The 27,526-nt window shown below is 37.7% G+C and overlaps 1 protein-coding gene across 1 annotated transcript in view; it reads left to right on the top strand.

The window, feature by feature from the left end:
• The first annotated feature begins 4,316 nt into the window (after window positions 1–4,316).
• GTF2B (general transcription factor IIB) overlaps window positions 4,317–27,526 on the top strand; it is a 28,451-nt gene continuing 5,241 nt past the window's right edge. Inside the window, exons 1-3 of the mRNA XM_034437161.3 lie at window positions 4,317–4,589; window positions 10,277–10,383; window positions 26,747–26,880. Of these exons, the coding sequence (XP_034293052.1) occupies window positions 4,573–4,589; window positions 10,277–10,383; window positions 26,747–26,880 (258 nt within the window). The 5' untranslated portion in view covers window positions 4,317–4,572. The remainder of the gene's footprint in view (window positions 4,590–10,276; window positions 10,384–26,746; window positions 26,881–27,526) is intronic.

Below are 27,526 nucleotides of genomic sequence, written 5' to 3'. Positions count from 1 at the left end.
ACTTACTCCACAGAAAGCTAGGACACGCGAGCTTTCCAGTCATACGAAAAATGTTAGAGTGTTCCGAAGATTTAAAAATAAAGAACTGTAAAAATTACTTAGAATGCTCTGTATGCAATTCTTCCAAAATTAAAAACAAGCCAAAACCCAAAAAAGCCACCCGCACCACACAATCAACCTTTCAACTAATTCATATGGATGTAGTAGGCCCATTAAAACCCTCAATTAAATACAAAAAAAGATACTTCCTGACCATAGTCGATGACTATAGTAGATTTGGTTTTGTATACACCCTTAACCACAAAAGTGAGGTTTTCAAAAAATTTAAGGAGTTCTTTAAAATGGTAGAAACACAATACAATACCAAAATCAAACAAATAATGACTGACAGAGGGTCGGAATTCCTATCCAACGAATTTTCAATTTGGCTAAAATCACAAGGAATATTGCACTTTAAATCTTGTCCATTTTCCCCATTCCAAAATGGAGTCTCTGAAAGGAAGAATGGTTTGCTACAAACCATGGTTAAATGTGTGTTAGATGATGCTGGTTTAAACCAGTCATTCTGGGCTGAAGCCCTTAATTATTCCAATTACACTATAAATCGCTTATGGTCCAGTACAATCAATAAGACCCCATACGAACTCATGTATGGAAGGAAACCAAAAATTGGGCATTTACACGTATTTGGTGTATCTGCTGATGTATATGTGCCCTCACAGTTAAGACGCAAAGGAGAGAAAGTATCCAAAAGACTGATATTTATGGGGTACGAATCAGGAACCAAGGGATATCGCTTCATTGATAAAAATAATCACTTCATTGTATCCAGATCTGCCGTGTTTCATGAACACATGAACTGGTCAAAATTACATCTCAATGAAATTTACCCAGAATCAAAAAATATTACACACACGCACGCAAAACATCACACATCAGATACGAACCCCAAATCCACATCTACTAACAGAATCAAATGCCCAGTAATAGTTAATGATGAATGGAAAAAAGGACACCCCACTTTGAAAGTAGATCAATTAACCGAAAAAGAAGCTAAGTATATGCATAGCGATGAACATCCCCAGAATAGGCCCATTAGATCCAATAGGGGCATAATTCCTAAAAGATTAGATGATTACGTACTGTCTATCCAAGCTAAACACCTGACTCCTAACACATATGATGACATACTTAAGCTACCCCTAGAAGAAAAAAGTAAGTGGGAGGAAGCAATGAAAAAAGAGATGGACAGTTTGAGAGAACTAAATGTATATACACCAACAGACCTGCCCACTGAGAAATCCCCTATTGGCACTAGGTGGATCTATAAAATCAAGGAGCTAGAGGATGGTAAATTCCTATACAAAGCCAGGTTGGTGGCTCAAGGCTTTGCCCAAAGATTTCCGGATGACTATGAAGACACTTATTCCCCAACCGTTAGATCAGAAAGCGTGAAAACAGCACTAGTGTTAGCTTCTATCTTAAATCTGGAAGTATATCAATTTGACGTGCAGACAGCCTATCTGCACGCTGATCTAGATAAAGAAATTTATGTGAAAGCACCCCCAGGAAAGGATACAAAAAAGGGAGAAATTTGGCTATTAAACAAGAGCCTTTATGGACTAAAACAGTCCGGTAAGCGGTGGTATGAGTGCTTATCAAAGATACTTAAAAATATGGGTTTTGTAGCTACTTCATCTGATTTTTGTTTTTTCACAAAAAAAAATAATGATTCTATTGAATATGTTTTGATTTATGTTGATGATATATTGTATTTTGGACACGACAAAATTAAATGTGATAATTTCGCTGAACAACTAGGCAAAAATTTCAACTTAAAAATATTAGGAAAGGTAAATAAGTATCTAGGAGTCCAAATTGACAAAACAGATAAGGGGTTCAAATTATCTCAGAAAGACAAGATTATGGAACTCATACAAAAATGTAATTTAATTAATTCAAAAATTTGTGATACTCCTATGTCAACTGATTTTTATAGGAATGTGTATAATGAGTACGAACCATTCAAGGATAACACGTTATATCGATCAATTATTGGGTCCTTATTATACATATCTAATTGGACCAGGCCTGATATCACCCTTGCTGTAAATTTGTTGTCAAGACATGTAAGCAATCCTAACTCATACCACTGGGAAGGAATTAAGAGGATTCTAAAATATCTAAAGTCTAGCATTGATATGTGCTTATTCTTAGAACCATTCATTTCTGAAAAACCAACTTTGACCTGCTACGCTGATGCTGATTGGGCTACTGATTCAAAAACCAGAAAAAGTACTTCTGGATATGTTTTTCTTATAAATGGCTGTGCGGTGCACTGGTACACAGGCAAACAGAATTTAATTGCCACTTCCACAGCGGAAGCCGAATATGTTTGTTTATCCAAAGCGGTCAACAATCTAACTTGGTTCGATGACTTGTTAACCAATGTGTGGGATGAACCTGTTTATCCAATTATTATCAATGAGGACAATAAGGCAGCAATTGATATATCAGCTTCCGAAGCAATAGGTCAACGATCTCGACATATCGATATAAAATATAAACATGTAAGACAACTGTCAAGTATAGGATTTATTAAAGCTATCCATTGCAATACTAGTGAACAAATTGCTGATATCCTCACTAAGCCATTGCCAACCAAACAACATATGTATTTGACTTCCAAACTTGATGTGCATATATAATCTTAATAACCCACCATTAGTTAGGTATTTTAGAGGGGGATTTGTTACAGATGAAAATACCTAACCTGATATCTGTAAATATGTGTGCTTGTTTATATGTCATTGTGTGATGTCATTGTGTCACTTACCATTGGTTAGTACTTACCATTAGCCCCGCCTTCTCTGTATATAAGTTCTTGCTCCTCCCAGATTAGTGCCTGTCTAATTGTGTTCCTGAGGAAGAAAAGAAATAAATATTACTATTACAAGAAAGCCTACAGTCTCTTATATATGGGCCTAACCAGGATAACCAAACTAGCAACAGCCTCCCCCTAAGCGGTGTTCTATTTTATACAAAGTCAGCTTATTGCCCCCACAAACTGGGTCCTCATTTTACCTACTTCGGAAGGATGGAAGGCTGAGTCAACCTTGAGCCTGGTGAGAATTGAACTTGCAGTAATTACAGGCAGCTGGCAGCTAAATACTACTTTAACAGTAGTTTAGTCCACTGCACCACCAGGCTCCATCATGCTAAGAAAACTGCAGGCTTGTCCAGGCAGTTGTCAGGAGTCAAAAACTGTCTCCTGTCATCATAGACACTATGCATACATATGTACATACAGACAGACACAGTATATTCTACAAGGAACTTTATGTTAGTGGATAAATTAAGCTGGAGTCTCTCTCTCCCCCTCTTCCAATTCCCTTTTTCTCTTTTATTGCTTGGGTTTAAACAGCAGTCAAACGCTGCAGTCCCATTACTCTATGCAATGCACAAGCAAAAACCATCAGTATTGCCTATAGATAGAATGAGTTGGAAGGGACCTTGGAGATCTTCTAGTCCTCCTGCTCAAGCAGGAGAATGGAGGTGGTATTCAGCAGGTTCTGACCAGTTCTGCAGAACTGGTAGCAGAAATTTTGAGTAGTTCGGAGATCCGGTAAATACCACCTCTGACTGGCCCCACCCCCATCTATTCTCTGCCTCAAGTCCCAGCTGATCGGGAGGAAATGGAGATTTTGTAGTAATCTTCCCCTGGAGTGGGGTAGGAATGGAGATTTTACAGTATCCTTCTCCTGCCACAGCTACCAAGCCAAGCCACGCCCACCAAGCCATGCCCACAGAACCGGTATTAAAAAATTTGAATCCCACCGAGGAGAACCTATACCATTTCAGATAAGAGGCTGTCCAGATACTTCTTAAAAACCTCCAGTGATGGAGCGCCCACAATTTCTGGAGGCAAGCTGTTCCACTGGTTAATTGTTATCACGGTTAGGAAGTTTCTCCTTAATTCCAGGTTGCTTCTTTCTTTCATTAGTTTCTTGTCCTGCCCTTTGGTGCTTTGGAGAATAATTTGACCCCCTCTTCTTTGTGGCAGCCCCTCAAATACTGGAATACTGCTATCATGTCACCCCTAATCCTTTTCTTTAGACTAGCCAAACCCAGACCCTGCAGCCCTTCTTCATATGTTTTAGTCTCCAGGCCTTTGATCATCTTAGTTGCTCTTCTCTGAACTTTTTCCAGTGTCTCAACGTCTGTTTTGTTGCATAGTGACCAAAATTGGTTGCAGTATAAGTTACAACCATGCAACAGGAGTATAAAACAACTTTGCTGGAATTTAAATCCCACAGGGGCAAAAACCAACCACCCTGCCTAGCAAATATGCTGAAGGCCTCCCTCCTCCTTTAAAACAGAACAGGGGACGGCATCGCCTCTCCTCTCCTCCCGCGGAAGAAGCCAGGAAAGCGCGATCCTTTGCTTTTTTTTTTTTTTTTTGACCCGCGCGGCTTTCCGTCGATGAGGCCTCGGTGAGTTCCACCCACCGGAGCTTTGGCTTAAAAGGAAATCCGTCAGTCTGCCTGCTGGAGTCGACGAGGAGGAAACAAGATGGCGTCCACCAGCCGGTCAGTCGGGGGGGGAAGGTGTCTCCGGTGGGGAGGCTCTGTGTGGTTCGGGAGCCTTGACATCGGGTTTTAAAGGGAGGGCGGTGGTGGGCGGGAGAATGAAAGGTGTCTGGGGAGACCGGGAGGAGCCGCGGCTACGGCTGGAGCTTTTTCTTAGGCCTCAGCCTCCCTTGACTTGCTGAGGAGCATCTTCCCTTTATGGCCTCCCGAGCGACTTCTAGCCCCGCTCGCTCGTCTTTTCTCGCCTTCTTCTCCCTCCCCGGCTTTAGCTCTTGCCTTTCTCAGCGCTTTGAGGGGAACCCCCCCCCCGGTCTCAATAGGCTCCCCGTTTTCCAAGCCTCCCTCCTCGTCGTCCCCCTCTTTCTCGTCGCCTCCCTACCGCCCTTGCTGAGGCGCTCCCCTCGCATTAAGCAGCCCCGTCTCACCGACGGGGAGCAGAAAGGCATACCTTTTTCTTAAAAAAGAAAAAAGAGCCTTTATTTAAAAAAAAAAAAAAGTAGACGCCACTCCTATCCTATCCTATCCTATCGCCTTTCTTCCATTTTGCGGCATAGCTCTCCGCTCACACGGCAAATGGGACTCGCATGACTTCCCATGAATAAAGTTAAATGTTTGTGTTGGGGGAAATGTGGCGAGGAATAATGTGTGCCGTTTTTTTTCCCGTAAAGGGGATGTTTGTGTATCTCAAATATCCAGGTATTTGACATTTTGAGGTGACCCAACTGCTGTGCAACTTGAGGGGGTGGGGGGAGAGAAGGAAGGAAGCCCTTTCTCTGGCAAATTATTTTATACATTGTCAAACTCAATCCAGTTTTTCCTGGGCAAACAGTTTTTTTTCCCCCCCAGAAGCCGACTTGTACCAAATTAAGTAAGGGAGCAAACCTGGAGCTAGTTTTGCCAGTGCTTGTGCGAACCCAAGTTTGGTTTAGAGAAAAGTGCCTCCTTTCTCAGGTGTTCATGACCTTTGGGGGACACCAAATTAGAGGTTTGAGAAACCTCTGTTTCTTAAAGTGTGGTTATATTATTCCTGGGGGTCCCATTAGGAGCCACCAAAATCAAAATTCTTTTCTCAGCCTGTGTAGAAAAATAATACAATCTTAAAATGCCATCAAAGCAATCGTTAGTGCCGAATGAGTGAATCACATGTAATTTTTAATAGAGTAAAAAATAAATATGATTCATATAAGCAAAGGGCAAAGGCTCTTTGGTGGTCCTCCATGCTTTTTAAAAATGGGAAGGGGTCCTGAGAGAGAAAAAAAAAGTTTTAAGAAATGCAGACCTGAATTATATGAACAGGTTTCTCTGACAGTTGTAAAAATTAATGCCGGAAGAAATTCATCTCTAAAACAACAGGAGGTTTACTTTAAACATCTGCAGATATAATATAAATTTCATTGCCATTTGCAAATGTTGCTTTTAGATGTAGAAAAAATGTTTTATGGTATAAATTTGCCAATGCATCATAGGAATATTTAAAAGGTAAAGATTCTCCTCACGCATGTGTGCTAGTCGTTCCCGACTCTAGGGGGCGGTGCTCATCTCCGTTTCAAAGCCGAAGAGCCAGCATTGTCCAAAGACGTCTCCGTTGTCATGTGGCCGGCATGTCTAAATGCCAAAGGCACACGGAATGCTGTTTTCTTCCCACCAAAGGTGGTCCCTATTTTTCTACTTGCATTTTTTACGTGCTTTCGAACTGCTAGGTTCGCAGAAGCTGGGACAAGTAGCCAGAGCTCACCCCATTGGGCGGCACTAGGGATTCGAACTACTGAACTGCAGACCTGTCGATCAACAAGCTCAGTGTCTTAGCCACTGAGCCACCACGTCCCTTCCAGGAATATTTAAAGTTGGGTTATTAAATTGTGAATCTTAGCCATCTTTACATTTTTTAACTGTCTGATTGTATAGCCTGACTAGATGGCTCAGTGGCTAAGACACTAAGCTTGTCAATCAGAAAGGTCGGTGTTTCGAATCTCTAGTACAGGTCTCCTGCGTGAGTAGGGGGTTAAACTAGATGACCTCCAAGGTCCCTTCCAACTCTGTTACTGTTATAGTATGTTTAGTTTTCAAGATAAGAATAATTGATAGATAAATAAAATCCAGTTTGTTCTACCACCATCTTCTTGTCCTATTTTAGCCATGAAAGCTGGCTGTGTGGGCCAATTACTTTCCCTTAGCCCAGTCCACCTCACAAGCTTGATTTTTGTGGGGAAAATAGAAGGAAGAAGGAGTATTGTGTGTATTTCAGTGTGTACTGAATCAATCCTTACCCAATAATTGCTAACCTGTGTTTTGAATTACAGGTTGTCTCTAAAATGTAGATTAAATTAAAGTCATAAATTTAATTTAATTAAACTGAGTGAAAGTTTTTGTTTTTACTTAGATGAAAAAAGACAGAAGTTAATTAAACAGCAGTTTTAGAAATATCTTCTCCTGTATTGTATGTTCTGTTTGGTTTTCATTCATTAATAATAAATGTGTAGAGTTGTTGAAAAAGTTTGGTACAAGGAGGAGGAAGTGAACTTTGTTGATCAATACTTTTATATTCTAAACAAAAGAAGAGTGATATAGCTTAGTAATAAGATTTTTTTTAAAAAAACCTGCTAGCTCTTGCTAGTGCTCTGAAAAAATCCTAGCAACCAACTATCAATAGTGCTGGAAGTATATGCTCCAATAGATTAATTATTTTTATATAAAGATGTTCTGTATTCCTAAATGAACTACTGTATTTCTAAAGCAGTAGCAGTGAACATATAATACATCTTAACAGCACCAAGGTATAAAAAGAGCAGATTAAGACTGGTAGCAAGGAAATGTATAGCAGCAAAAACTAAGACTCACAATAGTCTTTACTGGCAGAAGACACAGGTAAGGAGAATTACTGAATTTAATTAAAGGAATATTTCATAGTAATTGAACAGTAACTAAGAGGCTCTGCCCCTCATATTTTTCTACATGTCTTGTGAGCAGATTTACCTTCAGGAATGGTAACATTGAAGCAAATGATTCTTAATGCAGTGTGGTCCATTTAAAGGTTTAAATTCAGCCTGGCAATAAATATGACGCTAGTATAAAGGACATAAGCTAATATAAGATTTGACTTATATTCCCCAGTGTTTTCCAACCCAGTGGTCTCCAGATGAATAGGAAAAACAGCTGCTTGCATTAGAATTAAATTGATTTAAAAATTTGGCTTGCATGGTTAGGCCTATGGTCACAAAATTGTTGGGTTCCTTTCCATGTTCATTCATGAGGATGCATAACTGTTTGTAATTTCAAATCTGTTACAGGAGATGTATGTTTTCTAAGACATCACAACTTTGGGGTTGTGATTGAAGTTCAAATTAAATTTTAAGTTAGTAGACTCACTAGGATCAGAGGGAAAAGTGTTTCAATAAATTGTCATATAAAAAAAGTTGAATAACTCACTTGCTGACCAAAGGAGGAATCAGTTAAAAGTATAATATATTTGTTGAAGAACACTATGGTTCTGGATTCAACCAAACAGTGCTTCTTTTTAAGAGCACTGACAGTTTTGTGGTTACTTCCAATTCTGTTTTTTTGTCAAGCACTTTTGAATTTCACATCTATAAAATTCATTGTTAGGCAACATACCAGATGCTCTGTTTTTTCTTAGCATCTTGGCTATGAAGATGGTAGTTTCAGCAATTTGCTTAGATTAGTAATGTGAAACATCATTTTGTATGTGCTATTCACTTACTAATTTACCTTTGGTGATGATATCTCCAGAGGCCAGAGGCCAAATGAGGCTAGCTCTTATTTTCAGTCCCCTTTTCCTTCCAAGAGATTAAATTGGGTTTGTTTTGGGTTTTATGTATTCGCACTATTTCCAAGATGCACACAACAGTAGAATTAAAAGTACATTTTTTCTATCATTAGTTTGTTAGTATTCTTAATTTGGTTTTTGAATATTATTTCTAGATTCCTAATATTGTGGATGTCATTTATAGATGCATAAAGGAAAAAATGGTTTTGAATTCAGATGCCAATAAAGTTAACAAAAATTACATACTGAATGTAATTTACTTTGATATGATTTTAGTAGGATTAATAAAAGCATTTTTTTTTTAAAAAAGAAAGCAATCTGAAGTTAGTGTTGTAGTAGCTTACTTGCTTAAAAGCATCCAGGCGAGCCAAGAGACCTTTTTATGTATTGGTAACATTTTTTCTTTTATCTGGATTCTGCTTTTTTTAGATTTTCTTAATGGCAAGAAGATTAAAGGAGAGAAATTGGACACTGTGAATGAATATGCAGTTTATGAATAAGTTTGAACCCTCCAGAATTCTGGCTACTTATTACACGCACAAGAGTAGCTAATACTATGTTCATATTGTTTATCTCAAGGACTTATTTCAAAGAATCTACACAAAGATTAAATTTTAGAACCACTAACAGATATGACCAAAGGCTGTTCTTCCCTTTAATATCTTTAGTCAAAATCGCTGCAATATACAGTATTAATGTAGAATAGCTCTTATTCTACATTATTCACTTATTAAAGTGAAGTGATCTGATTTCCATTTTACTCATGTAAAATACAGCTTACTCAGTAGGTTACAAACATAAAATGAGAATATCTTTTAAGGTATTTCTTTTAATAAATAACCATTATACCCCTGTTAATTGAATTTGATGCAATTGGTTTTGAAAAAAGGGCTACAGTGCTGCATATGAGATTATTTTAAGGTTGTTGATGGTAGTTCTATAGATACGTGCAAGTAATCCTTGACTTATGTCTACAATTGACCATAATTTTTAATGCTAACTAATGTGGTTAAGTGAATCGTCCAATTTTATTACCTTTTTGCCATGGTCTTTATTTGAATCCAGCTTCTTCCATTAACTTTGCTTCTCAGAAGCTCTCTGAGAAGGTTGTAAATGACCATGATAAGACCTTGGACTTTGTAACTGTTGTAAATACATCCTGGTTGGGAAGCATGTAAAGATTGATCACATGACCATGGGGATGCAACAGTTGTAAATGGAAGGACTAATTATAATTTTTTTCAGTACCGCTGTAACTTTGAACGGTTGTTAAAGAAATAGCCGTAAGTCAAGGACCACCTTGATTGTAGAAATGTCTGTTGAATGAAAGAAAAATCAGTAATTTAACAGGGCATACACTGTATCCAGTACTGTATGATAAACTCATATTCTTGAGTAGTGCTTCCACTTCCAATATTATTAGGTAGAAAATGGAGTATTATTTTTTAAAATAACCAACAAGCAACTTCTTATTAGTTTGATTAGTTTGGCTATATATGAGAGTCTAATTTTGCATAATTTCTATTTCCCATTCAGGGCTATATGTGAATTTTAGTTAAATACTTATTTCATATTTCATAATTTTAAAGAACTGCATAAACCATCTTCATTTATGTAGCTCCATAGTATTGAACCAGATCATCCGTCCTTTCCCTGCCCCACTTCCCATTTTGGTAATGGCAACTCCATGAAGCCAGCTAGTATGGCTGGTGATAATGGATGGCAACAGTAGTCTTGACACATCTGAAAAACACCAGCTAGCAAGTGATGTCAGTCATAATTGTGAATTTTATTTAAAATGAATTTTCCCAAAGCACTAGACATGAATGATTCAGAAATTAAGTAAAACATGTGCTATTTACTGTAAATTGTCATATAAAATTTTATGTTATATTTTTTAAAGCTTGGACGTTCTGCCTAGAGTGACATGTCCAAACCACCCAGATTCCATTTTAGTAGAAGATTATAGAGCTGGAGACATGATTTGTCCAGAATGTGGACTTGTAGTAGGTGAGTAATTATATATTATATATTTAATTCTTCTATTTTTCATATTCTTAATGTTTCATAATTTTCTCAAGTCTAAAATGATAAATGTATATTTATTATTAATCACTGCACTTTTCAAACAGTTCTGAGTAAACTTCCATACTCAGTAATTAATAGATGAGTTGCCTGCAAATGTTTATGCAAGTGATTTGTGTTATACTAAGTACTCAAAGAATACTAAAAGAGCAGTTTTAAAAATCGTGTTCTTCTCTGTCATTACTGTCTCTTGCATTAAATTGCTTGAGAACTTGCTAATTTGTGGCAACAAAAACATACTTAGCCTTACCATTAATGTAAATATTACAGGATTTGTATCTACATTTTAGCTTTTCCCCCCCTTGCAGGACAGAAAAACAGTTGTAGGATTTTCTGAATTGTAGATTTTTCTAATACTCCTGACCAACTTTTCTGAGTTGCTCAGGACCATAAGAATTCTATAGTTTGTATGATGGCATTTAACACGGAAACTATTTTTGACATTGATTTGTAATTTTAATAGGGCTGCAAGTTTTATTGCAAATCACAGTTAAGCTTTCAATATAAATCAATGCTTTCTCAATTATGCTGGTTTCTAGCTAGCTTCACAGATAAGCCAAAGAGGTAGTTTAAAATTTTGACCCCTTGGTGCTGACAAGATTATCAGAAGGTTCTCTTTTGCTATGGTTGAAGTTTGCATTCATGATCATTTGGCTAAATCAGCGATTCAATCAGAGACTGCTGCAAACAGAGCCTTTTTTAATGATAACTTGTAGAGGTTTCAAAGGTCACAGTTCCCTCCTTTTCTGGGACACCTTCGATTATTTCTGGAATATTTAGATATAGAAAAATACTGAACCCTTGAATTGTCCCTATTATGTAAAGAATTCCATTCCTGAAATTATTAAATTGTGTACATTTGTAGTAGCAGTTCAGAATTTATAGAATTCCTTCTTTAGGAAGCATTGTTTCTCACTATGTACTCTTATTGGTGCTAGATGAATTCTCCCCTTTGTAAGGATTTTCTGGGATTTAAGTGGTTTAAATAAAACGAATTTGGAATTTTTAGGGACTTGGGGTTCTAACTTGAATGTTTGCTTCTGCATTTTATTGTTTTATCTCTGCAGTATGGCATATTATATTGCAATTTTGTTTTTATTGTATAACAAAAGTTAGACAGTCTTCTGTTTGTTCACAATTTATAGAGACAAGTCCAGATTGATTATAAACTTCTGGAGAGGTAAATAATATCAGATAGTAACAATTTAGTAGCCAGTGGGTTAAAAAAGTTGCATGTAGTGTAGATCAGGGGTCCTCAACTCCCAGTCTGTGGCCTGGTGCCGGGCTGCAGCCTGCTCAGAACTGGGCTGCGGAATTAGTGGCCCAGTGCACATGTGCACAAAACTGCATTTGTGAAAGCAGTGCATGCGTGAAATCATCCCCTCTTCCTCCCCACGCTGTTGCTGCCACCTCCACCTCCACCTGTCTGCTGAGCTGGAAAGTTTGAAGACCGCTGGTGCAGACGGCTTCTAAAAGGCATTTTTAAATGGAGGCTTTAAAAATGTATATTCTGCTCTTAGTGGGTATTGTACAAAATGAACGTAATGGCTTTAATCAGGTAAAATAATTGGTTAGGGAAAACTGATTTAAGCTAAATTACGTTGCAAAACTTCTACAGAGAAATGTAATAAAATTTGTATATTAGAAATAGGAATAGGGATTTGTAAAATTTGTAAAGCCAGGAATCCTACATTTCATTTAGAGCAATTCAAACTGCATCTGATTCAGGATTTATTTCTAGAAATTGACAACATGACCCTGAAATGATTTGGTTGTGATGGAGGTTCAACATGTAGTAGAGAAAAACCTCCCTGGAATTCTGTTAACTGTTCTATTTCTAGATTGATTGGGAATATGAATGAAGAAGTCACTTTTCTTTTGAAGATGTTGGATAATATGTTGAAAAGCTTTCGGGGATGGGAGTGTGAAGGATAACAGTAGCTAGTTTCACATATAGCAAACAAAGTAACTTAAAGATAGGAGGAGCCTTGGTAGTACAGTGGTTTAATGCACCCTGTAATTAACACAGCTGCCTGCAATTTCTGCAGGTTCGAATCTTACCAGGCTCAAGGTTGACTCAGCCTTCCATCCTTTCTAAGATAGGTTAAATGAGGACCCAGTTTGTGGGGGCAATAAGCTGACTTTGTATAAATATACAAAAGGATGAAGGCTATTGCTTAACGCATTGTAAGCCGCCCTGAGTCTCCGGAGAAGGGCGGCATATAAATCAAATTAAAAAAAAAAAAAAAAAGATAGAATAGACATTGAGTCAAAATATATAGCAGACCGGAGACATTATGATTTTCAAAGCCAACCAAGTGAACTAGATAAAATTTTAAAAGGCACAGATGAGAAAATAATATCTAAAATTTATGGATATTTAATAAGGTATAAATTAGAGGAGGAAACCGTGAAAGAAAACATGGTAAGCTGGGCAAGAAATATAGGTCACAATATAGAGTTGGACAGATGGGACAAGCTATGGGCAGAAAATTATAAGATGACACTGTCGATTCCATACAAAGAAAATTTATACAAGATATTTTATAGATGGCACCTTCCTCCGGCACGTTTGGCTAAAATGTTTCCAAAGACATCACCAATGTGTTGGAAGTGCAAGACACAAATGGGGACATATTACCATCTCTGGTGGTCTTGCAGGAAGGCACAACACTACTGGCAAGAGATTAAGAGAATAATTGAAGAAACCACGAGGCAAAGTGTAGAAATGAAACCAGAATTCTTTCTATTTGGAATGACTACACCACAGTGTACCAAGGAGATAAAATATCTTACCATCCACATATTGACAGCGGCACGTATAGTGTACGCTCAGAATTGGAAATCCGAGATAATACCAACAGAAGAAAAAATAATAACAAAAATAAATGAATGCGCAGAGATGGATAGGCTCACAAAAGAGCTCCAAGATAAAGAGAACACTGACTTTTATTTAGTTTGGCAAAAATGGTACACATGGTTAGAAGGAAGGATAGGGCCAACAACATAGGACACTAGGAGAACATAACTCAAGAATTGCAGAAATAGATACATGAGATGAGCCGTAGGATTGTATAAATAAATGGTTAATATGATTGTAGAAAGATACTGCTGAACTTCAATGAATGTATTAAGGTATAAGCAAATAAATTTGTAAATAGTATGATTAAGGAAAATTGGTTAAATGGACATTAATCACCGATGCGAAGGTTTTCTAGAAGTTAGTCGATTGACTTTTTGTTAATGTATAAGTCTTTACATGTATTTGTGTTTTACGTTTGTTTATGTTAATAAAATTTAATTAAAAAAATAAAATAAAATAAAAATAAAGATAGAATAGACGTATTCATAAAATGAGAAGACTTGAAATTTCCTATTGAAGATAACACATCAATTTTAAGGAAATACTCTGAAGTTTGATAATTATTATGTAAAAAGACCTGTAAGTTCTCAACTCAACCATAATTGATCATGGCCACAGGTCATGTAGGTCTTTAAACAGGTCACCACATGACTGCCTGGTTTTATAATGTATTTTGTGGCAGCCATTAAGTGAATACAACAGTTATTAAATGAACACTATGTCCACTAATTATACCAGTCATTAAGGGAACCCAGTGTACCCAATGGGCATTTTTTTTTTTGCCAGAAACCAGGAGAATGTACATGTGACTGCAGGGTGCTGCAACTTGCCGTAAATACAGGTCAATTGTCAAGCACTCAGAATGTATGTGGCTGTTAGAACTCCAAAAGTGGATTGCAGATGGCTCTTGTGAGGAGTGTTATAATTTCAAACAGTTGCTAAATGGCCAGTCATAAATCGAGGACTACCTGCAAAAGTGCTTGTAGTATTCCTTCTGTGGCTCATGACTGAGCCAAGGCTGGTTTTTATCTCAGCTCTGTTTTTCCTGGGAGGTAAGAAATGCCATTCATTACTAGTAGTTCAGTTTCCACGGTTTTTATTCTATAAAATTGTGATAAAGTTGCTAATCTAGGAAATAATATAGAAAAAAGTAACACAACATAAAGAACAAGGCTATAGGACTCTCTCATTTCTAAAATAATGTTAAATTTCACTTTGTGGCAGCTTCCATGTGGCATTTCTGGCATTTAAATGGATCTCAAGTAGCAGAATTTAGAAAGATTGCTGCTAAAGCTCTAGAGAGCCACTTTCAGTAGGTTTAGCTAGATAACTCTGTCTAGATATGGACTTATAAGGCTTCTTTGAATGTAGAATAAATCTTAGGGCACCTTTGATAGCTTAATTAGTGTGTGTTTTTTTCCTAAATCACATTACATATAAGAACATTTGATTTTTCTTGATTCAGATACTACTATTCTTTAATCTCTCAAATATAATCCAGTGCTATTCTAACTTTATAACTCTGCCTCTGAATATGAATTATGTTCATATTCTTAGGTAGCTTTTTTGTTTTTTTATTTTGATTTACTCTTATTTTTAATTTTAGTTGTGTTTTACAGGTTTTATTTTTATTTGAAGAGGAGAACTGGTGATTTTGCCAGTCATTAGAGGGCAGCACATTCCCTATTTAATATCTGAACAAATTGTATGGGATTGTCTTCTGTTTAAAGTTCCTAAAATACAGTTCAGTGCTTATAGTGGGGGAAAAATATTAAAACAGATGCCAGCAGAAATCCACAGTATGGAATGTTAACATAATAGTCTAAGATTAATTAGAATTGGATATACATTTTATAGAAATAATTGGCTACCCACAGAATTCATTGTGTGAACTGATGTCTGAATGCTATGATGCATTATAGTCTAAGATTTTTTCAGCTGTGTTGCTTGGAGTCTTAAGAGTGCATGAGAATTTGACAGGTTCTATGAGAAAGTTTTAAGTTCACTCAAAAGCAGCCAGATTTGATCACTAGAGCTTTGCCTCATGGTCAAGAGTCCTGGGATTTTTCCAAAGTAACAGGTTCCATAGACTTTAAACCCCTGATACAGGCAGCTATTTTGGGTAATGAAATTTCCTATTTTGTTAGGTCATCTCTGTAAACAAATACATAATTATGTGATCCCCCTCCACTACCTAGTGGTAAATAAAAGTGAACGGATCTTGTCTAGGTCTCCACATAATAAGCTGATCTTGGCAAGTGGACATTGAATATGAAATTATAAAGTCATGAAGTATTATCGCTGGATATATTTTAGATTTTGTCATCCTTCATTTCCAGATTAAGAACACTCATCGTTACTGACACACAAACTACCAGTTAAGGGGGAAGGAAACAAAAATCTAAGTATAAAGTTGTACATTTTTGAATGATGACATTATGGAAGATTATTTTTAGGAAAAAAAGTAGAAATGGAGAGACAGTTTGGTCTAGAGGTTTAAGGCACCAGGCAAGAAAGAGGGAGGCCGTGAGTTCAAGTTCCACCTTAGCCATGAAAGCCAACTGAGTGAATTTGGGCCAGTCAGTCTCTTTCAGCCCAACCCACTTTGCAGGGTTGTTATCGTGGGAAAAATGGGAAGAGGAAGATGTGTTGGGTTGTTTGTAAAAATAATAAAGTTGGGATATAAACAAACAAATACATAAATGTTTTATAGTTTTGCTAGTATGAATTTCATTAGCCTGCATTCAGTGTCAAGTCAATTGAATTCTTTATGTTCTTCTGTGCATGTTTATTCTTTATACTACTTTTCTGCATTTTGGGGGAATGCACATAAATTAGGATTATTCTCTGGAATAGTCATAATATAATACAATTCTAAAATAGGTAAGTTTTAATTTCAGATGCATACATTCAGTTCTGGACAAGTGTTCTTTGGGTACGATAATAAAATGTTTAACAAGTGGTTAATACTAAATCATGGAAATGGTACTAAGCCATGATCTTAAACTGAAATGAGAGAAAGCTGTAGATTTGGATTCATATGTTGTACTAAACATAACTGGTTTGTTGATTCTGAGTTAGTGTGATAAGGGGAATAGTACTTTGTATTAGGGTTGCAAGCCACATTTAAGAACATGTTGTTTGCTGATTATAATGTGTGTATAGGGATGCATAATTTGTTTTTCATGACATTTACTGGGGTATTTTGTACCCTGTCTACAAAGATGAAATGCAAAAACAGCTAACAGGGAAAGGAAACAAAAAATAGCTCAAACAAATTATGAGTACTTAGTTAACTAATAAGACAGATTCTGGCTTGTTTAATAAACCATGGTAAAATAAATTATTATTTAGAACAATGTATAAGTGCATTAGATTCTATTTGATGCTGTGATGATTCAGATTAGTGGAATAAATAATGTTTGGTTTTCCATTTTTGTAAATTTTAAGTTTGGTTTTTACTTAGACTACTGTCTAATGTTATAAAAATGCACAACTTTGTTCATATAGGTATTTGCTTACATTAATTTAATTGGAAATAAGCTTTGATATTAAGGGAAAAGAAGCCAAATTGGGCTGCCACCTTCTGAGTACTGGAATGATTGTACTCTAGAGAATAAAAAATCAACTGCTGGGCTGGAGAATATTCTCTAGTGTTTTTAGTATTGATCTTTATAAGGCTTGGGGAATATTTTTTTAAAAAGGGGTTGAAATTTTATCTGTTGCTTTAGGTGGCTCAGGAGCTTCAGAGACCTGATTGCAGCAGTGCTTAGGGAGTGAGAGCAGGTGGGGCTACATAGAATGTTCCAGAAATCATGGAACAGACCTAATGCAGACAGATAAGATTAAAGAGAGATGGAAATATATTAAAATACTTTACAAAATGGATTATAGAAAAACAAAAACATTTTCAGAGAAGGAATAGGAGTGAAATAGGCTGACTTCACTAAAAAGTAAGATGTGATGAGAGTGAGTGGGCAGTCATATAAATTTTCTAAATAAATAAAAATAAATATCATTTGTTAAATAAGAAAACAGCAGGCCTAGATGAAATGCACAATGAATTGTTCAACTATCTTTTCTACAGTTTTCACTCCCAGCAGCTCTATTTCCACAAACTGTATATATCCTTTTAAAGAAGAAAGATTCAAAAGAATATGAAAGTTATTGCATTATTCCCTTCTGTTAAATTTCCCTTACTATTCCGCAAAAAAAAGAATCGAACCATACCTTCAGAGAAATGCCCTCTGACCACGCTGGTTTCAGAAAAAAATAGATGTACCGGTACATAGGATCAGATATCTGAATATAGCTAATTTAAGATGTTAGCTATTTACCTGTCTAATGTTGGTAGTCTAGGCTTTATTTTAATCTCAATCAATTTATATTTTAGGTATTGTATAATACATCACTTTAGGTTGGGAAAAATACAATAGTATTTTTAGTTAGTAGAGTTGTGCAACTGATGGATTTTGTACTTAGAACCAGGCATAGGCAGGTAACAGTCAACAGTAACTTAAATTGCCACTTTTTAAAACTACTGAAGTGTTCTTTAATCCTTCTATACATTTGAAGAATTGGGATTAATGTGTTTTTTATAATAGCTTATAATAAACCAATGAACCACCATGACATACTCTTCTTGCTTTAACTCTGGACCTCATGAAGGATTGAGGTTGTGATTGCTGTCTGCATTTGAGAGAATGCTTTCTACCTCCACTTCCCAAGAGTCTTATAGCTCCAGATGCCCTAAGAGCAGATGGGCTCATTTATTTATCCGCCCCACTCATAGTTTACTCACAAACTTCCATGCTGGAGTTCCAGCTGCCTGGCTAATTGAACCTTACCAAGGCATTATCAGGACTGTGCTAACATCTAGACGCAGCCTCACTCCACCCATGCCCTTAGCTTTAAAAAGTGAGCATAGATAGCGAGGGGGAGGGAATCTAGAAGAAAAGGAGGTAAGAAAATGGCAAGCATATAAGGAAGTTGGAGGCCACCTGTGCAGATTTATAATTATTACAGGCAGACAGGCAGACAAGAGGACTATCAATCAATTGCCAGGACTACAAGACTATAAACTGGTAGGCAGCTTATCCTGATGGTAACCAGCATATCCTGGTTCCTGGATCTTGCTTTGGGAACTCAGTTGGAGTGCTCAAAAGAAACACTGTTTAAGTGCAGAGTTTGGAGCTTGGAAGTAGCCAGAAAAGAAGAACAGCCATGAGACATTACCTAATCCAAACAAATGCAAGACCTTTTGGAATGAGGCAAAGGTGGTGCTATATGCCACTTTGCAAACTTAAAGACTTTTATTTGTGATAAGGACTAATCATCAAATATTTAACATGGCTACATCAGCTTGCAAAGCCTAAGAGTGTGATGACCCAGGGTACGGCACAGAGATAACACAAACAGTTGGCAGTTCAAACCGCCCCTTTATTACTCCAAAGCTCCCCAAAAGCTCCCATATTTCTGGCAAGTCCCAGAGCAGAGTGAGAACAAACCCCCACACAAACCTCAAGCAGCCTCTGGCTGCAATTAGTCCAGCCCAGCGCTGTCTGCACCAAGGCTACACGGCAATAAATCCCAAATGTATTTGGTAAAACAAGAGCCAAGCAAGGACTTCAGGGAGAAAAAGATCCAGATAATTAGTCCAGAATGCCAACAAGGAATGCAAGGACTCTTGGCAAGTTCAAACGTCTGCACACAACACTTCAGGAACTCAGTATTTGTTCCCGACAAATGCCCCTCCCTACGGCATCTCCTTAAATCTCATTCCCCAGGTGTGCCTGGTGAAGCTGGGCGGGGCAGTTGCCCCGCCGTGGCCTGCTCCGTCTGCACTGATCACGCCTTCTCTGCACTCTCCGAGTCCTTGCATCAGGAGGGGGTAGTTCTTGCTCCTCGTCTGAGCTCTGTCTCTCCTCCCTGCCTGCAGGCTTTACTAATTCCGAACAGCCTTGCCTAGACTGACTCTGCCCTTCCCCAGTTTCCTCCAAGACCAATGGAGCTGCCCTCTCATTCTCTGTCAGTTCTTGTCCAGCTCATCTTCCACCACAGAGTCAGACTCCTGATGGGGGCATGACAAAGAGGGTGGAGTTAATCCAGGGCAACAGCCTATTACTGGAAAACGTGTGTGCTACAATAAGGCATTTTATGATTATCATCTACACTGGGATGTACAGTCCTTGGAAAACAAAGAACTCTCACAGTCCCACAAATAATTTTTAGAGAAGAATATTTTACATGGTCTTGAAATATGAAATTTCTTCAATATTAAATCATACGCCATGTTTATGTATTACATTATCCCAAATAGTTGTGTTCTTTCTATATTATTATGCCATCTTTTACTTATTTGGCCATAGTTATTGATGTCACAATACTGTTGATTGTTAAGGCAGGAATGGTGCCTAATTCACAAGAGGGTACTTCTCTCCAGTGAGTCATATAGGTCATTCCCATGTGTGTGGAAAAATATTACATAATAGCTATGCTGAATGTTCTATTTATATAGTGCCAGAATTTCAAGTACATATTGCTTTTTTTAGATGCAGTAAACAGTAATGAGAGTTTGCCTCAAAGTGAAGTTACTGCTAGGCCTTAAAAGGAACAATGCTTAAATATTTACATAAAAGCTAGCAGCCAAAAAGGGAGCATGAATCCCAATTTAAGCTTGCAAGAAGGTGATAGGATGGTGGAAGGAATGCATCTTGCTGACCATGCTTTAGCCTCATTTTTTTTGTATTAATATAGGATTTAAAAATATCAATTATCCTAGCAAATAAAAAATAAATTTACTTCTGGGGTTGGTTGATGCCATCATGAGAAACTATCACAATCGCACCAAAGACAGAACAGAATAGACAACAACAGAGTTGGAAGGGACTTTGGAGGTCTTCTAATCCAACCCCCTGCTTAGGCAGGAAACCTTACACCACTTCAGACAAATGGTTATATAATCTCTTCTTAAAAACTTCCAGTGTTGGAGCATTTACAATTTCTGGAGGCAAGTTGTTCCACTAATTAATTGTTGTAACTGTCAGGAAATTTCTCCTTAGTTCTAGGTAGCTTCTCTCCTTGATTAGTTTCCATCCATTGCTTCTTGTTCTACCCTCAGGTGCTTTGGAGAATAGTTTGACTCCCTCTTCTTTGTGGCAACCCCTGAGATACCGGAATACTGCTATCATATCACCCCTAGTCCTTCTTTTTGTAAGACTAGACATGGCTGATTCCCTTGTTCCCTTCTCTACTTTTTGGGAAACAAAGTTGTCTGCTAGGTTTGTCAGGAACCTGTTTAATCTTCCATTTGGTGCAAAGTTTGTCTCCCAGTTGATGTCAGGGTAGTAAAAATCCCCCATTACTATTGTGGTGTGCTTCCTTAGTTAACTGACTAGCAAAAAGTTCATCTATTTCCTCTGTTTGGTTGGGTGGCATATATAGTATACACCTATGGCAATGTCATTCCTCCTCCCCCTTTTACATTGACCCAAATGCATTCCCGGCAGTCTGAGTTCTACAGAATTCTTTGTTATCCAAATTTGGGGATGTGCAAACATTAGCCCAGGATTTTATTTTAAAGTCAGTTGTAAACTGGAGATTATAAATGAAATTGGTCAGTGATTGGTCAAGTTAAATTTAGCATGCAGGGCAAAGAATAATGGCCGATCTACTGTAGTTCTGGGGGGAAAAAACCCTGTTATCAGCCTTGTCAATTATGGTTCATTCTCTCTATATCTGTTTCTATAAGTCATACTTAATTATTATAATTCTGTACAATAGAACTTTGTAGAAGCTATTTTGTCATTTTGTTCGCGTGATTCAGCTAGAGCAAGTTGTAACACAATTAGACTAGTACTCTAAAAGTAGGCATATCTCAGTCATGGTGTTATTTTAGCAATACAACACATTTTTCAAATTTGATTTTAAATATTCAAAGCTGTAGATTAATCTGATTGGTATGGCTGACAAGATGCTATGTGGAATTACTACCTTGTATTCATGGTAGAAAAGTCAGGTAAAATTCTTGATGTTCTTGTTGCCTGTTTTCTATGTATGTAGCCTTAGTAGGCTTAACCTCTTCTGCAACACATAGCTTAGGACAAAGCACAGAATTCAATTATTTCTAAGTCTTTTTCAAACCTCTTGTCTTGTCTTTTTAGAGGAAGCCTTTTCTGAGTCATGATTTGGAAAATAGTTCCGCTTAATAATGTCAGTAATTTTGGCACATTCATAGTTTATGAATTCATGACTATATCTGGAATTTTTTCTAATTACAGATTTCCTTTTCCACAGGCTTGATAACAAGCCGGCAGCTGAATACCCTTCATTAGCAACACATCAGCTTTCACATTTTGTAATATTTTGTAATGTGAAATATTTTTATATGTAATGGGAAAATTTGGAACAGTGAAACTATTACTCCACTTTAATATATAAACTCTATTTTATAGTTTGTTAATTTTAAATGCTTTCGGTTTGAGCACAATTACAGTATTTCTAATATAGTCATAATAGAGATTTCTTTTTAAAACAAAGTACTGTAGTTAATGAATGGAATATTAGCATGGATGATACATTTTGTCAAAAGCTTCTCAAAGATCTTCAGATTCTAAACTAATATAGACCTCATACACAACAAAAACTTGTCAGTTAATATATATGTAGCCATCAGTTATTGAATTTACTTTTGGCACAAGCAGCATGAAGCACTAGCAGGCAACAAAAATAGGGTTAGAAATACTAAGCTAAAGAAATTTATGTGTGATCCCCTCCTTTACCAGAAAGGCTGCACCAGCAGAATTCACTATCTGGCCACTGATCTCTAATGCAATGCTGTCCCTGGTCCACAATAAATGCTTACCAGAAAGCCCATTCCAGACAGCTGCTTTTCATGAGTAGATGGCAAGAACTGAGGTTTCTCCCTAGAGCTGGATTGAGAGCATTCAGAGTGGTAGTAGCTCTATGTTCTGCATGTAGACTGAGCACGTGATCTTCATTTGCATTCCTGGTCACTCCCCTCTCGCCTGGTGCTTCCCAGTTCGGCTCAGTCTGCATTGCAAACAGACGTGATCGAAGAGTGGCTTTGCCTTCTTTCTCTGTGATCATCTAATTGTGAGATTGGCAATAATTAATTGGAAGATCGCTTCAGCGATCAGACTGCTAGCTGTTTTGCTGGCTAGCGGTCTCGTTCTGGCTTCAAAGTCGAAGTCCTTGCCACTGCGCAGAAGCGATAGGGCCTCACTGGCATTGATCAGAGCCGGCGGGCCAAGCATTTCTGTCAGATGGTAGAGGGGGAATCAGTCCCTGCCCAGACTGCCTGAGCACACTGTGAAGCGGCGGGAGCATGTGGGCGCGCTAATTAGAGCTGCGGCAGTCTCAGCTCTTTGCAAGCGGCTTGCCTTTATTAAATGGGGATAATGTATTGCGCACGCCTTCTACCAGCCCAGAAAGGGGACAAGAGGGCGTGCCCTACTTCCTCCCCAGGCCAGGAACAAGGGGCTTACAGCCAGAGAGCTGCAGCCAAAGGGGCAACTACAGGAGCCAGGCAGCACTTCGAGTGGCAAGAGGGGCTCCAAATAGGCCAAAAAAGACGCAGAAAGGTGTCAAAAGGCCTTGGAAAGAGCTGACTAATCTCCAGAAGGCAAATAAAGAAACCCAGGAGTGAAGTGAAAACCCCAGAGGAGGGATGGAATTTTCCCGCCCTCAGGAACAGGAGCCATTGGATCCCACAAATGAACCAGCTCAATTGCAACCTGCCTCTTATGAGGCCTGGTCGCCAGAGAGCGCCAGGGAGCCTTCCCACCTTAGGAGAGGTTTTGGATAGGGCAGAGGCCTTTGCACTTGCAAATCTCAATTTGCCTACAACGTTTGCACAGTCATCCACCTCAGGCCCCAGGGCTTCCTTTACTCTTGACTGCAGCAGGGATCCGCCCACAGGAGGAAACTATGTCAGCAATGCCTGCAGGACTGTGCAAACATTGTTGCAGGCAAATTGAGAAAACTTCTGCCCGGAGCCATGACATGCCCTTGAACACAGATGGCAAGCCTTGGATGTCAGAAGGGCCATCCATATTTATATCAAACGTACGGCTTAATTCTGATGGACAGAATCATTATTTGTTTCATTCCAACCATCAACATTAGGCAACAAGATCACTCCTGCAAAGCTGGGTCGGTGCTGAGGGCCTGCATAGCCAAGGCATATGAGGTACGGGCTCTCCCAACTCCCAGCCGAATAACGGCCCACTTCAACAGGAGTGCAGCTACCAGAGCGGCATGGGCGACACAGTCCTCCATTGAGGTGTGTCGAGCGGCCACATGGTCCTCCCCCACACCATTCATTCAGTATTATAAGTTGGAGACCTTTGCTTCGGCGTAAGCGGCCTTTGGGAGGAGGGTCCTCCAGAAGGTCCATAATGCCGGGGGAGGGGGGGACTTAGGACCAGTCGCTACCCACCCGTTAAAGGGACAGGCCGGCTTTGGTATGTCCCACTCTGGATGTTTTCGATCCAGCTCTAGGGAGAATGGGTGTTGGTCCTACTTGAACGCCATTTCTAGTAGAGCTGGAAGAGAGCATCCAGCCCCACCCTTACTAAGGTCTGGTCCACAGTCTGGGGGGGCTCCTCTTTCACAGGACACAAATCTATGCATCACTTGACCTTCGCCAAACTGGGGAAGCACCAGGCGAGGGAGGAGTGACTAGGAATGCAAATGAAGATCATGTGCTTAGTCTACATGCAGAACATAGAGCTACTACCACTCTGGATGCTCTCTTCCAGCTCTACTAGAAATGGTGTTCAGGTAGGACCAACACCCATTTTGCAGTCAGGTTGTGAGTTGAGTGACTGGTAGTTGAAGGATTTCAATCAAGTTCACAGCTGTAGTGTAGCCTATCTGGACACAAAATTTGCACAAGCATCATTAAAATTCTCTTGGATGTAATTTATACCTGAAGAGAGATTTTCTGAGTGGCAGGATAAGAGAATTTCATTTGATGATTCAACATTCTGGATTAAAAAGGGAAAATAAAGGAGGGATTTAAAGATTTGAAAACTTTTGCTAAAAAACTTAACAAGGAGTAGATGTAAGATAATTTAAAATAGATAAAGGGGATAGTTATTTTGAAAGATTTTTTTTGAAATTAGAATTACAATAAACAAACTGGATCCTTGAGAGAATTTTTTTTGGTTTACTTTTAAAGAGTGTAGACAAAGTTGGATTTTACAAAACAAAAGATAAAGGTAACATAAGACAGATTGTAATGTTGACTCTAATTACAGAGTAGCATTTGAGATAAAAGCATCAAGGGCACAGGAAGACAATGAGATTAAGCTTGTCTTTTATTCTTTCCCTTGCAACTGAGATATTTTCACTTTAAGATTACAATATTATAATGGAAACCACCTGCAAAAACAGGAGGGTGGCGGAAGAGAGGATTACTAGAGGTATCAGCAGAGACAGGAATTATATCAGATTTACTTAAGAAAATGGTTGAGGAATTGGGCAGTATGTTAGCTGAATCATGTGATACTAAATTGACTAAATCAGTTAATACTAAATTGACAGCTTTTGAAAAAAGAATGGATCACAGACTTGTAAAGATCAAAGGCCAGGCAGAGAAGTTAAGAAGATGGAAAGCCCTGTAAAACAAGTGTCTGGAGATGTGAAACAAGTATCTGGATTTGTAAAACAAATTAATCACATAGTGGAAATTCTGGAGTATAAGACAGAACTTACACAAGTAGTCCTTGACTTATGAACCCAATTGGGACCGGAATTTCTATTGCTAATCAAGCTGGTTAAGTAAGTTAAGCCCAATTTTTAGCCATGGTTGTTAGAGAATCACTGCAGTTAAATGGTCTTTAAGCAAATTTGCTTTCCCCTATTGACTTTGCTTATTGGAAGCCAGCTGGGAAGATTGCAAATAGCAATCAAATGCTCCTGAGATGTTGCAGCTGTAATAAAACCATGCTGGTTGCTAAGCATCCAAATTTTGATCATAGGACCATGGCGATGCTGTGATGATCATAACTGCGAGGACCAGTTGAAAATTGAGGAAAGAGCTTGAAAAAGAACTAGATAATTTGGCACTACTAGCATTGAGGGAGAAAAAAATTGAAATATCAAATAATTCCACAGGATTCTGGTAAAATATATTAGAGAAAAGGTTATGAAAGCTTGAGCAATTTTTGAGGGGATTGGAATGAGTAAGATACAGAGGAAGAAATTGATAACATATTTAGAATAAATACAAGATTTGTGAGAATAAGAAGTGTTCCAAAGAATGTCTTGATGCACTTGACAGGAAGAAAAAAAAGAGACTAAGTTTTGTAGCAATGTTTTAATACAAGATGGAAAATTGATGATGCAAATGTAATTTTTCTTAAATTCCTGTTAAAATCTTGCATAAGAGAAAAGAGTATTCCTTTTTTACTGATAGATTAAAATAAAAAAGTTCCATTTTGATGGGATAAATTGGAAGGTGTGGTTTTCATTTTTAAACAGCAGGAGTTTTGGCTGAATTTTGGTTGCCACAGAAAGAAACAATAGTGGGAAAAAATAAAAAAAATAAAATGTTTTGTAAATAATGTAGAAAAAGGTACTGATTTAAGATCACCCCCCTCCCCCCAAATTCCAGATATTAGTTCAGAGCACAAAATTCATATGCCAGTTAGTATTTGCTAGACCTCCATAAACTAGGTTTTTCATACCTCAAATAGGCAAATGAATTATAACTTTATTGTTATGGTATTTTTCTGGTTTGCTCTTGATAACTGAAGTAAGTAAGTATATTAATACCGATTATATGTTGCTGAATATGTTTCATATTATGCTTGAAAACAAGAATTGATTTAAAAATTCTCTGCTATGAATGTCATGTGTATGAAGTTACCGTAACTCACATGAGATTTGCTACTAACGATCTGTCTGTTCAGTTCTAAATGTGTCTAACCGTCTCTGTTCTTTCTCTTGCCTTAACTGAGCCCAGGAACTAAGGGATGTACTAGGCACAAATAGTAGGGAAATTTGATTCTGTGACACACAGCAGTGCTTACAGATTTGATTTTTCATAGAAAAATATTTCATTTTGTATGGTTGTAATGCCTATGTTGCTCCTTGGCTGCCTATGCTTGAGCTGGTATAGTTTGATAGTTCTAAGGGTATAGTGCCATCACTATGAAATTTTTTGAAATACAATTGTCTTTTAAGGCCTGTCACTATTTATGAAGCATCCCAATATTACTGTTATATAGACCTTTCCACAGGAATTTTTTCATCCGAAGCCTCCTACATATTTTCTAATTTGCTATTGTTTTAATTGCTTTCAGGGGATACAAATGCTAGTGAGAAAGAAGTATGTTTGTAAACAACTTTCCCAAAGGAATAAACTATAATAGGGTTGGGGTTTTTTTGCATATTCAGGTGACAGAGTAATAGATGTAGGGTCAGAATGGCGAACATTCAGCAATGACAAAGCAACTAAAGACCCATCTCGAGTTGGAGATACCCAGAATCCTCTCCTTAGTGATGGAGATTTGACTACAATGATTGGCAAGGTAATATATAAACGTTTAACCTTACAATGTGTGAATGTTTCAATGTTCAAAATTATATTGCATTAACAAAAATACTGCTAAATACAAATTTCTTAGTACTAAGGCTAGAAATACTTTTGTTTTGATTTTGTCCTTTTTGTCTGTACTCTTGAGTTATAAAGTTTGATACATTTTCAAGTGCCAGTTTGACACATTCTTTTATTGATACTACTGACATTTATCCCAAAATCTTTTGAACTGATGGCTGTTACAGGTCTTGTAGTTTTTTTTTCCCCCAGCTGCTATCACAGTATTCCTACTTACTGGGGAGCTGCATGTTTTACACAAGCATGCACATTATATCCCCTGTATACCAATAGAGTAATCTTCTACTGAGACATAGGTTTTTTGCCAGAATCCATGTCTAAGTGACATAGTCAACAAAACATCATGTGCTAGCCTTGATATATCAGTAGAGTATGAGCTCTCAATTACTTCTTCCGGGCTATTAAGAAATCCAACATTTACAGTTGTACTGGTTAACTGTAATTAGAATATTGCCATTCTTTTGGAAAATGGTTAAGAAGTGGGTTTCCTCAAAGTCAGCTCATTAATGGAATGATGGGCAATTAATATTTTCAAGGAAGCTTAAAGGAGGATACAGTGA

This window comes from Pantherophis guttatus, chromosome 3, assembly GCF_059756535.1.
Source record: "Pantherophis guttatus breed Tessera chromosome 3, ASM5975653v1, whole genome shotgun sequence".
In the NCBI taxonomy this organism is placed as follows: Eukaryota; Metazoa; Chordata; class Lepidosauria; order Squamata; family Colubridae; genus Pantherophis; species Pantherophis guttatus.
Note: the sequence above shows the minus strand (reverse complement) of the source record. Positions and strands in the feature narration are given on the sequence as shown.